The sequence below is a fragment of the Platalea leucorodia genome (genome assembly GCF_965183815.1).
Source record: "Platalea leucorodia genome assembly, chromosome: 1".
NCBI lineage: Eukaryota > Metazoa > Chordata > Aves > Pelecaniformes > Threskiornithidae > Platalea > Platalea leucorodia.
This window is the reverse complement of record NC_138823.1, coordinates 55,913,580-55,926,366: the sequence shown is the minus strand read 5'-3', so window position 1 is coordinate 55,926,366 and position 12,787 is coordinate 55,913,580. Positions and strand designations below refer to the sequence as shown.

The 12,787-nt window shown below is 37.7% G+C and overlaps 1 protein-coding gene across 3 annotated transcripts in view; it reads right to left on the bottom strand.

The window, feature by feature from the left end:
* The window catches only part of PTPRM (protein tyrosine phosphatase receptor type M), a 490,843-nt gene that overhangs the window by 375,538 nt on the left and 102,518 nt on the right, over positions 1-12,787 (bottom strand). For all 3 annotated transcript variants that reach the window (XM_082320958.1, XM_082320956.1, XM_082320957.1), the window contains exon 2: positions 2,220-2,342. In XM_082320958.1, the coding sequence (XP_082177084.1) occupies positions 2,220-2,342 (123 nt within the window). The remainder of the gene's footprint in view (positions 1-2,219; positions 2,343-12,787) is intronic.

Below are 12,787 nucleotides of genomic sequence, written 5' to 3'. Positions count from 1 at the left end.
ACCACTTGACTGAACCGTGCCCTTAGACACACTGCTTCTCATTTGCAAAAAATGAGCATTTCTTTTCCTCTCAAAACCTCAAAGGGGTTTTTGACCTTTTAAGGCACCAATATCCACAACCCTCCTCAGAGTAACTCGTTCATCTTCTGACCCAAGACTCCCAAAGCATATTTCACTTCCTTTATGGGCAGAAATAAAACTCCCTAAACTCTAAATATTATTTATTACCATATTTAATATACTTTTTACTTGATCATCAGAACATTATTTTAGTCTTCTGATAAAAAGGCAGAAAGACAAATAAGAAACAAGTTGTATGACATCTGATAAATAAAATTACATATATATCATTTCCCCTCCATAAAAATACCAGTCCCTAGTCTGGACTCTTGCCCCTGGGAAAAAAAAACTAACCAAAAAATCTTCAAGCCTATGGTCATCACAGAAAAGAACATAGATTTGAACCTCTTCTATCTGCGAAGAAGACTGAACAACATAGAGTGATAATTACTTTCACAAAATCCAAGTGGGGAGAGTAATGAATGAAATTTGGAACAGAAAGAGAATTTCCAGTCGCGTATTTGAGAAAAGAATGTATAGCTTGTACTGCAAGCCAAGATGACTGATAAACTATGTGTGTTAGCTCTAACTTGAGAAAGAGTATTAAGCATTAATGAAATAGTCCAGAAAAATTTTAGCAGTGTGTGCCAAGGCCACTGGAAAAGAGCCAGTTTAAAAAGGAATTTACAAGAATCTCCTTTATCTGGGATGATGAACTCAATCTAGCATGACGATCTAAGTGCCAGGACTCAGGCAAACCGAACATTCCTCTCGAAGCTGGGACTCCTACCTTTGCCAGAGGAAACGAAGCGCTGAAGGAAAAGGCACTTCAGTTCAACCATCAACCTCACATATGATGTTGTCCACAACACATGGCAACATTGATAAATGTATAGTGAAGACCGCTGAGAGTATTTTTACAAGTGAATGATATCTAGGGCTGATTAGTGCATATTGTACATTAGTGCATTTATTAGTCCACTAGTGATGACTGCATACATTCAGGTTCTGTTTATATAGTCACTTCTGAAGATTCACACTGTTTCTCTCCTAATTCCCTTATCCAAAAATAAGAGAGGAACATTTTCTTGTGAAGGGCAACTATTAAAGAGATTTTACAGAAACGCCAAAGTACATTATGGGTGCTTTAAAGAACTAATTGAAATGGATATGAAACACCAAGACATTCATCTGCAATGCTTTTAAGTGTTCTGGATATATTTAAACTAAATTATGAAGCTAATGCAGAAGAAATCCCATGTTGCTACAACCAGTGATTTTATGAAGTGGTTTTTTTTGTTTTGGCTACTTTTAGGTGACAATAGTTACAGGAGGCTCAGTCTTTAAAAGCCAAAGAAGATACTGAGCTGGGCTGCAGGCAATCATCCCCCAGGAGATGGAGATCAGTACATGGGGGAAACACTTAACATGCCTAGATAAAAACATGAAAAAAAGAATAATCGATGAATTTTAGGCTAGTGAATAGTTTAAAACCAATAGTTAGATTTTACATATTTGTGTGGGTGAATTGGTAAAGGAATGACTGTATTACCAGAGTAAGTTTATAGTTCAATAGAATGCAAGGGTTGTTGCTATGGAATTAGGTCCAGCCGCATGCAGTGCACAAAGTACATTAAATAATAGTATCACAACTGTCTGTTAAATACAACAAGCATAATATCATTGAGGCCCTTTGTTTCAGGATACCTCTCCTCTACCTTTTCTCTCACCTCTTTTTCACTCTCCATTTCTTTTCAGAACAGATTTTCATGAATATCGCTTTCAATGAAAATACCTAAGGCCATCTTTGTTTTATCTCTTACTATTCCTTCTTCCTCTGAGTCTTCCTGAGTAGTCCTGTCTGCCTGCTTTTAGTACTACTTCATATTCATTTTCACACCATCTTTCTGTTTTCTTTTTGCCTTCCCCGATGATACCAAGTTTCTATTTCTACTTTCTAGCCTTCACATTCCCCACACAATGGAAGAAAACCTTTGCTTTGCAAAATATCCCTCACAAAAATCACTCGGAAGATCTGAGTATTGCAATTAACAAACAGATTTAGACAAAGAAGCGTTCTAACAATACTACTGTCAAGAAATGCTGAATAAACACATAAGCTAGTGTCAAAGAGAAACAAAGCAAAATAGAAGACCAACCAGATGGCATCCCTTCACTTGAGGAGGGCTTTATTGGTGCGTTCACCTGATCCCAGTTAAGATCATCATCATCTGACTGACTATAGCCACAGGAACTGAGAGGCTCATCGAAAGTACAGCATCCTGTAAGATAAACACAAAGATCAAAATTAAACAAGGCATGCAGATAACAGATTATGATTCTCTAATCCTAACAACTGCAACATGATTCAATGCAGGCTGTGTAATTTTTAAATGTCTTTTAATACAAATGATTATATATTTATTAATCATCACTTTCTGAGAGGGCATAAAACCTTCTTGTCATGAAAACAAAGTCCCAAGGGTAGAAGAGCAGATTTAGAACTGCAGACAAATTTTTCTCCTATGACACAATCATCAGGTATCAAAAACAAACCAGCAAAATAAAAAGCAGTAAAACTCAGAACATCAGAAGATTGACTGATTAACATTCTTCAGGAAAAATAAACTATTCCATGCCTGAGAACCTACATTTTAGAAGAAAACTTTGAGTGTGGGAACATCAGCTCCCGTTCCTGTATCTTGGTTTCCAAGTAAGGGAAGGCCTAGGTGCTCCCAGGTGTGCTGCGTTGCAAACCGGTACCAGCCTGGGTGTTTGTGGGATCAGGGCCTCTGGTACAACACAGAGCACATCTATCTCAAAATGCCAATCTACGCGTCGCCTCAAACTCTCTGAAAGAGAACAGTATTAGTTCCTCTCTTTTCCCCATTCTCTTCTAAGTAATTTAGAAAAGAATAACATGTTATAAAAGCTCACACTATCCCAAGCTGGGACAGGGAAAAATCTAATGTCACAAATTTAGAAGAATGGAATCTAACATTATCCACAGGAAAATGGAACAGGTTTGCTTTTTCCCTTTGGTACAGAGGAAACCTTTCCAGCTTTTTTACATCGTTCTCTTCTAACAGGAGACTAACACGGGGTTACAAAATTCTGTTTTATTTGATGTTTGATGTTTCACTCCAGTGAAGAATGACATCTTTCCTATTTGGGAAAACAAATATAACCCTAGTCACGGATATTTCAGTCCACATTAAAGTAAATTCTGCAGCTGTTCAAACAAAACTAAACTTTAGGGCTATTCATCATCTTTGCTATCTGTCCATAGGCACAGCAGGCTTAGCCTTGCCAAGCTGTATTAAAATAGGAAACAGACAAAATCTAGCTTTAAAAAAGACTTTAAAAATCTAAATTCTCCTAGAACATTATAAATGGCATTACAGAATACCTTATCAAAAAGTAGGATAATAGAAGACAAAATTTCATTGCACCTGACAAGCTTTAGCTAACTGAAGTCCAGCCTTCCTAATAGCTAGTCACAGTTTATATTTGAGATTCATGACAAGCACTTTGCAAGCATATAATCTTCAAAAGAAATTAATTTTATATGCGGTCACCAAATAATTTCATTTTTTGTTCTCTTACAGTGCCATTGTTCTTTATAGACACATCATCTTTGCCCTGCCCTTGGATACAGGTCATCCTATACTGTTCTCTGTTCTAAAATATCTTTCTATAGGAAGTTTTTGTTAGCTCTAGGTATATTAGAGAAATTGGCACCTCTGGACATTGCATCTTGCTGTACAATGTTAAGTGCACAAGATTCAATTAGATAATCCAGTGGGAAAAGAAAACCCATTAAAGAACTTGCAACTCCAAACTCTAATATTTCACCTGAATGATAACAACAGATCTAAATTCTCTCTCTCCCAAAGTTAAACAAATTCAGAAATACAAGAGATTTGTATAAAGTATATCAAATAACATCTGCAACATTTCCAGCGGGAAGGCTTAGAAAATTAGGCAGCCATTTACACATTCGTTCTAATCCTTGCATAAATATTACTTCAAACTTCATAAAATAGGCCACAAGCTAACTTTCAGACACAAAAGAAAAACATCAACTTTCACAAACCTGTTTGTGCTTTTTTATAAAAAATTAAAAAAACCAAACCACAGGTGAAGCAAAAGGTAGTTTCCGTGCAAAGGTACTCCAAATGATACTAGGACATAAATTTAAATATCAAGTTATGCAGTGTGCAATATAGTCAAGCATGTGAAAAAACATACACCCCAAGAAAATCTGGCATAAATCAGGGTTTACAATTCAAACACAGGACTAATGAATGTACAGAATAGCTCCCGTACCTCATTACATCATACATTTCTCTAACGATAAGAAGCCATAGAAAACTTTAAGGTGTTTTCTTGCTCAAACCCAGAAGCACAGCCAAGCACTGCAAAATGTCCAATATTGGAAAAAAGGGAAGAGTGTGTGATTCCAGCTGGTTAGTAAAAGCTTCTCCCCTTCTGACTAGTTAGGAAGATGTCAAAAACATGGCTAAATAGAATGACAGTTCTACTTGTCTAGACCATTTGTCTGTCAAAACAGGACCATTTCTCACTGCTCGTTTTTCTTTATTTCTCTTGCGAGTCTATAGCTAAATCACTCTGTTAGGACTTCTTTTTTTTATCTTTGCCATTTACATCCTTCAAACTTTTGTGATTTCACTATCTTATAACTTCCTCAAAATGGGTATCTAATCTTCACATCTGTTACAGGAAGAGTTTAAAAGGAACTTTGGAACTCCTTCCATTCCTAAGTCACTCCCATCCACAACTAATAACCAAACTGTAGCAAGTATTACTACGAGTAATTAAACTGTACAGCCACCTATCCAGCGAATTGACCAGCATACATAAGATCTTTAACAGCACAGATGCCAAGCCACGTTTCTTTCTGCAGCCAGCCACTAAGGATAAGATGAATACTAATGAAGGCTTTGCACAACCATGACTTTTTGGACAGTCTTTTGTAGATTAAAATAGCGTACAAGGCATATATAGGTGTTGGGAGTATAGGCAAGTTTATAGACTGAGCTAAGAATAACACAGAACATCTTACTGGAAGAAAACAACACAAAAAAGCCTAGCCAGATTAGCCAAGGAACAATTACTGTAAATCAGGAGTCATTGACAGTCCTAATGGCTTATGCCTTCTCCCCAAAGTTCTGACCCTCACATCTAACTGTATTACAAACAAGATGAAGTTCTTTAGAAATGGGTCATCGCATTTAACAAAACCCTACATTTGCATCTACTCAAGCCCTCCTGCCTTCTTCTGCAGTGCTTCACCTATTTTCTAGTCATGATGCACTTACTGTACAAGGTTTCCACTTCATAAAAACTTATTCACATATGATATCAACAAGGACTAGTAAAACCTGAAAAATTATCAGTGGTCTTTAATGTCTCTCGTCACTGCACTGTTTTGAAACACGAGCCACTGCCAGGATGGGCAGTTGGTTATAATCAACTAGCACACTTGAGAAATTCTGCCCATTTTTGCTATTAGAATTTATAATAACAATCAAGATACATATTGTCTGCTATATAGTTTAATCAAGCAAAGCAATTTCCCTGCCTGTTATACCGGCATTAGAGTTTGGATAGCCAAACTGTATTTTAAAGGATGAATACTGTGCTGACTGAAATATTTATAAGTAAAACAGGAGATACATATCCCATTAAGATTCTTTGGCTGATGCTACATTTTACAGATATTTTTGGATTCCTAAGAGAAATAGAATCCACAAATGCACAATATGCAACACAGTCTATTACAGCCTACGGTTCTTTCAACTGCAATTATCCATTTAACCCTTGTGAATCCAGTTCAATATAACTATGCCATTGTCCAAATGTAGTTCTTTTTGAACGTTCCTATTTTTCCTTGGTTAAATTACTTTAGATCTTGAAAAATCTATGAGCTTAAATGAGGAATATAATTTAAGATGAAAGCAACCAATTAAAGTAAACAGGATAAAGAATACACTATATTTTTCCTAATGTAAATAAAGTTTTATTCAAAGTATTCTGTGTGTTACAGACTAACTACATCTGTTACGAAGTACTCTCCAAGAATACCTTGTAAAAAAGTAGGATAATAGAAGACAAAGTCAGTTCAGTGACAAAAACTAACAGAGAAAAAAGTTCAAGTTACGCTGGACACTACTTTATTTTTGTTGGTCTTGTATACTGCAATGATCTGAAATCAATATGTACTTTCTATCAAAAATTTGCTACCAAATGTACAAGTGCTAAAACTTGTGATGCTTATGAGTATCAGTGCTAGCATTGGCAGGGAACATATGTGCACACTACAACTGATACAAGGGCCCTGCTTTGGGATAAAATACATTTTTTCTTTACAGCAAAACCCTGTGGTTTCTGGTCTGCCACAGTACCATGAATTCCCTTGCAGAATAGGTGAACCCAGAAGATGAGTTTACTGAATCCCACATTTTATTGGTATTCTTCTTTATCTCATTTAAAAAGTATTATAAATTCTGTTGTCTCTGTATTTTCAGTTTCACACTGGAAATGTGTTTATGTCGATTAACTCTACGTACAATGTAGCTATTCTTTGAAACAGAAATAAAAGTTTTGATATCTGATCGAAAAGCTGGGTGTCTAGATCATGTGCAGTATCAGGGGGCTTTGATACTGCAGTGAAAGATTAATCTCCTATTAGGCAATGGATCTTTTCTTTCTGTCTATTTAAAAAAAAAAAAAAAAAAAAAAAAAAGGAGCCTCTGCCCAAACCAAGAATATACCATTCCTCAGCCAGCCGCACTCCCTCCTGTCCTCATGAACATCCCTGCATCCAACAGCAATGGACCAAGAACATCACCTGGACAACATACCAAGGTAAATGGAAAGTGAAATAACTGAACACTGTGACAAACTGCAATTGTTAAGCTTGACTAGACTGTCAATGAGTCATCGTTCATCCCCAACAGTTACTGCTCAGGGCGACGAGGCAGCATTACTGTGCTGCCTTGTGCTTCCTTTTACATTTTTAAAGTTTTAGATTTCAGGGCAATCATCCTGTCCAGACACTCTCATGACAATTAGAAAATGATCTGAGAAACACAGCATTAGGAAAATGGGACCCTGAGCCCCTAAAGCTGACAAACCATCAAAGCAGGGAATAAACTACTCCTCCTTTAAGGGCAGGTAAGAAGTCATAAAGTGGAAAATAAAAAGCCATTCTCAATTATAAACTGGCTAACAGAGAAGTGGGAATCAATGGACAATTTTTAATGTAAGAAAAAATTAAAATGCTGTCTTTAAACCTGTACGAGAGGTCTGGTCTGCTGCATAACTTTTATTAAAGATAGGGTGATGACAGAAATTGCCTAATACGAAACTGTTTACCTCTCTGAAATCAATAAATGGTTGAGCCAATAAAGCTTCAAGTAAACTAACTACAGCTACATAAACAGATGGTTTAAGGAATGTATTACAAACAGGACATAATGTGTAGATTCTCAGCAAAAAAAGGCTCTACCTGCCCTCTCAAAGGTGTTACAGCATTACATGTTAAAAGGACTTTCCAGACATGCTAGCTCAGAGATAGTCAGCAAAAGAAACTCTTCTCTGTGCGCCTCCAAAGCGCACGCAGAGCTGCCGCGTATCTGCAGTGACATACGCACACCAAAAATTCTTAGCCAGGCTTTACAAGTGAGCTTTCAACAGTGGGTAGTCTGTTTTAAAATGGAACATTTATTTTCTCTTAAAATATACCGAGTTTTTGATTTATACTAGAGGCAAGTGTTCAGAGCTGTAAAATAATACTGTAATCTAGATTACTGGCCAGGGAGTCTGAAAAACCATGTGCTGCATAAAGTCGGTCTAATTTAAAACTATCTACATTTTGTCAAGTCTGCATATGCGCGGGGGTGAGGGAGAAGAGACAGACGGAACAGATTTTACAATTAAAGAACATCTCTGATTGCGGCTGTTCTCAGAAAGGGTTTTGAAAAAGGTAGAGGATGGAAGAATTATCTGGAAAAATCCCATGAGCCAGAGAGAAGATGATGAGGTAAAAGGATGTATTTTGCAACTAAGAAAGGCCAGATATTAATTCTGGCTGTAAGGGAGAATAACAGATGGCAAATGATACAAAATTGTACTAAGATATGTGGAAAAGGTCGTATGGGAATGCCAGAGTTCCAAATTCATGGACCCAATTCCAGCAGTATTGCAGGTGATGACAGTATACAGGAAAAAATCGTTTTGGATAAACAGTTAAAGCTGTTATTTATGAGACTTCAAAAGCTCACCGCATGTTCATAAAACATTTACAATTGTTCTCTCTGTTCTCCCTCCATTTACCTGACAGAAACTGAATCAACACACATCTCCAAAAATGTTTCAGCTTTGGTGACACGGGACACTGTAGCAAACTTGCATTTTATGGAAGACACATCTGTCAGTTCTAACTTCCCCTGGAAACCTGCCCATATATAGACAAATAAAATGTTTTCTGAAAAATTACCCTTGCCTAATAGATACTGAGAATAATTCAAAATTTGGTTTCCTGGACTCTAGTGAAAAGCCCTGAAAAAATGTGCATTTAAACTCCTTTTAGATACCAAGGCATAGGAACAGATACCACTCACCAAGGATAAAAGACAAGACATTGAGTAAGGGCTCGTAAAATAAATATCGCCCATCTCTTGTAAGCAAATAATATCCATACATTTGTGTCACTTTTATATCAGTGAATATTTATAAGGTCCATGGGAAAATGGGTGAATATTAACATTCCGTGAGCAAACGTATTTCTGGCATTTTTTAATGCCAGGGTGTTTGCTTTTGCAATATTAGTGATAGCTTTTCTTAATGTTTGGCATGGATTATATGGGCAAGTGCACGTGTATGCTTACATACACAAATTATATCCCTGCTGCAGTTGTCATTAATTAGACAAAAAGAAATACTCGAGTGTTCAAACCAATAAAGTAAGTACAGGATTATGTAGAAATGTATTTAGGAAACCCTATTTTGAAAGATATTATTAAAACAAGCCTATTTGCAAAAGTCATTTGGATTTTATGCTTTAGTAATAGGGAAGGATATCATGCTAGGTGTTAAAACTACTAGCTGGTCTACTAGTCCAACACAAGTTAATACTAAGAGAGACATTCGTTGTACAAACAGCTGCTATGGATAAATTTTAGCGGTTGGGGGGGTGGTAGTTCATGTGGTTTTTTGTTTTGGCATGTTTTTAGTTTTCATTTCTTTTTGTAAGCATACTGTTGCACCTTTTTAATTATTAATTTAATACTTAAATTGAGTTCCAGATTAGGGAATTCACTTTATAAATGTAATAAATATTGTTATGATAACTTCTTTGAAAGAAAGCCTTATAAGAAAAAAAAAAATCTCCATATGATAAGTACTTTGGAATGACTTTTCAAGAACAACTGGAAGTCCAATTTGTAACATATATTTAACCTACAGATGTATATAACTTATTAAAAGATCACATTGGGCATACCTGTTGCAAAAGAGAGATGGGTGATGTACATGTGTTTTGGAGCTGACTCAACCTGCTGAAATTCTGGACTGTGGTCAAAACCACTACAAAAATTAATAAATAAAAGGCAGATTTCCCATATGTTTTGTATCTTGTTTATCACAAATACATGACAAAACTGTGCTTCAAAATGCAGAAGTTCCTTGTATAAACTGCCTGAAACATTTCAACATAAAGCTTTGACCTACAAATAACTAACAAAAGGAACCTTCTTTTCACATACTTAAAATAGAATTAAAAATTCAAAAGATACTCTGGCAGTGGAATAAGCCTCCTGAGAAAAACAAAAACGCAACTGAACACCTCTTTCATATAGTTTATAGCATAGGATTCACTTAATTTATTTTTATAGCTACCACCCAGGAGTGCACAAAACCCCTTTACTAAATGTGTAAAAGCATTCAATCATCTTGGTTGGCAAACAAAGCAGATGCTACAGGGCAGAGATGTGGGAGACATATTTTCTTCCCCGTTTACTTGAAATGGAGACTAGTAAGGACATACTGGGAGGGTGGGCAACAGCTGTACATATTGCAGTTATATACAGAAGGTAACACTTGGGTATACTTTCTTTTGACAAGTTAACAAGCAGTACCTCTTAAAGGACTTGAAATGACACGTCTGTTTTGAAAAACTACAGTAAAACACATGACAGTGTTTTCTATACTCTTTCTTAGCTCCCAGACCATACATTAGCCAGTTGTGACTTTGAAGCAGCAGTCTGCAGCACTTCACCCTTCTGTCAGCCGAGGGACATAGGTATCTCTTTTTCACTCAGCATTTATTTGTGATTTCTTATGTTGGTAACAGAAGCTGCCCCTATTAATTTAATTATTATGTAGAATGCCTCTATCCTTTCCTCACTTGGATTTTATTACAATTTTACCTTCACTACTTCTTCCAGTTCATTGAGGAGAGCTATCACCAAAACATGCCCAAGCCCAACCATGTCCCTAAGCACCACATCTACACCTCTTTTAAATACCTTCAGGGATGGGGACTCAACCACTTCCCTGGCCAGCCTCTTCCAATGCTTGATAACCCTTTCTGTGAAGAAGTTTTGCCTAAGATCCAACTTAAACCTCCCCTAGCGCATCTTGAGGCCATTTCCTTGTGTCCTATTGCTTGTTACTTGGGAGAAGAGACCAATCCGCACCTTGCTACAGCCTCCTTTCAGGTAGCTGTAGAGAGCCATAAGGTCTCCCCTCAGCCTCCTCTTCTCCAGGCTAAACAACCCCAGCTCCCTCAGCCGCTCCTCATAAGACTTGTTCTCTAGACCCTTCACCAACTTCGTTGCCCTTCTTTGGACATGCTCCACTACCTCAACGTCCTTCTTGGAGTGAGGGGCCCAAAACTGAACACAGTAGTCGAGGTGCGGCCTCACCAGTGCCAAGTACAGGGGCACCATCACCTCCCTGGTCCTGCTGGCCACACTATTCCTGATACAAGCCAGGATGCCATTGGCCTTCTTGGCCACCTGAGCACACTGCCGGCTCATGTTCAGGCGGCTGTCAACCAACACCCCCAAGTCCTTTTCCTCCAGGCAGCTCTCCAGCCACTCCTCCCCCAGCCTGTAGCGTTGCATGGGGTTGTTGTGACCCAAGTGCAGGACCCGGCACGCAGCCTTGTTGAGCCTCATACAGTTGGCCTTGGCCCCTCGATCCAGCCTGTCCAGGTCCCTTTGTAGAGCCTTCCTACCTTCAGGCAGATCAACGCTTCCACCCAACTTGGTGTCATCTGCAAACTTACTGAAGGTGCAATCAATCCCCTTGTCCAGATCACTGATAAAGATATTAAACAGATCTGGCCCCAGAAAAAGAAAACACATTGAAAACATTAAAAACAAAACATCTAAACATAGTAAGAAATTACTCATTTGATTTCTTTTTTTTCCTGATTTCATTTACTCCTATAGAGCTACCAAGGCCTAGAGGCAAAAGCCTAAATTGTTTCCTTAGGTACAGTGCTGCTCTGACAAAGGGTAAGCTCAAGAATCGCTCATGATAGTATTTACGAGGGACGAAGGACGTAAGCAGTTGCGATGATCTGTTAGAGATAGGCAAATTTCAAGAAAACGAAAGAAGACAGCTGTCTGCTTTCAGGAGCTTCATATTTATTCCACTTTTTTAATTGATTATCCTACAAACTGCTTACTCCATTTCACCTCACCTGAGTACCCCAGCATCTTCGTACATCACTAAAATACAGCACAGTAGAGCTGCTCCAGAAAGAGTTGTCCAGGGGAGGGGAGAGGAGAGCAGGGGAAGGCATTTGGGAAACAATACAAAATTGTACAAGTGGGAAACAATATAAAACAGCACAGATGATATTCAAGAAAGAAATGTATATACTGGAAAATCTGAGATGAAACAAAATGCAATCCAGAAGGAAGGAAAAAACAGGGTGGGGATGGTCAGTCTTTTCCCCCCAGCTGGGAGGAAGGGACTGAAATGCATGTCTCGCAGCCAAAATCCATCATAATAAAGGGTCTGCTCATCCTGACACTTCACTCTATTTAAAACACAATGTAACCTAAGAAACATACAATCATCAAGACTGTGATTACGAGACCACACCAGACCATTTCTCTAACATCCGTTCAGGAAACACTGTATTAGATTTTCACTTCGTCATGAGGACAAACCTCCTACATCCATCCTAGGGCTCTAGGGAAATACAGCCTAATAGAAGACAGTCAAACCACCTTTTCCATAACCAGCACTGCCAGCTGTTCAACTCACAAAGCCGTCAAGTTCCTGATGCCAGTGTAATCTGATTTTCACTAAGGTATTTTTTAATAACTTTGAAAAATAGCACTTTTTTCCTAAAATTACTGAAATCCAACATCTTCACTCCTAGTTAGAAATTATGCTATTCAATTATGCCCTCAAAAGTTTTTCTGTACATTGTAATAGATGTGCATGAATGAATGGATGTGAATGAAGGCAAGAATAAGCAACACAGTAAGCAGCCACTGTTCTTTTGTCTATGGTTGTGCCAAGAATCATACAAGTTTTCAGAAAACAAATCAGCTTTCAGCTGCATTTCATGCTAGGACACTAAGAGAAAAAGACTATGTTGCTTCAACACATTTATCACATAAATTTACAATTCATATTGAGCTAAAGAACACTTGCTCTGACTGAACAAACCAAAGTG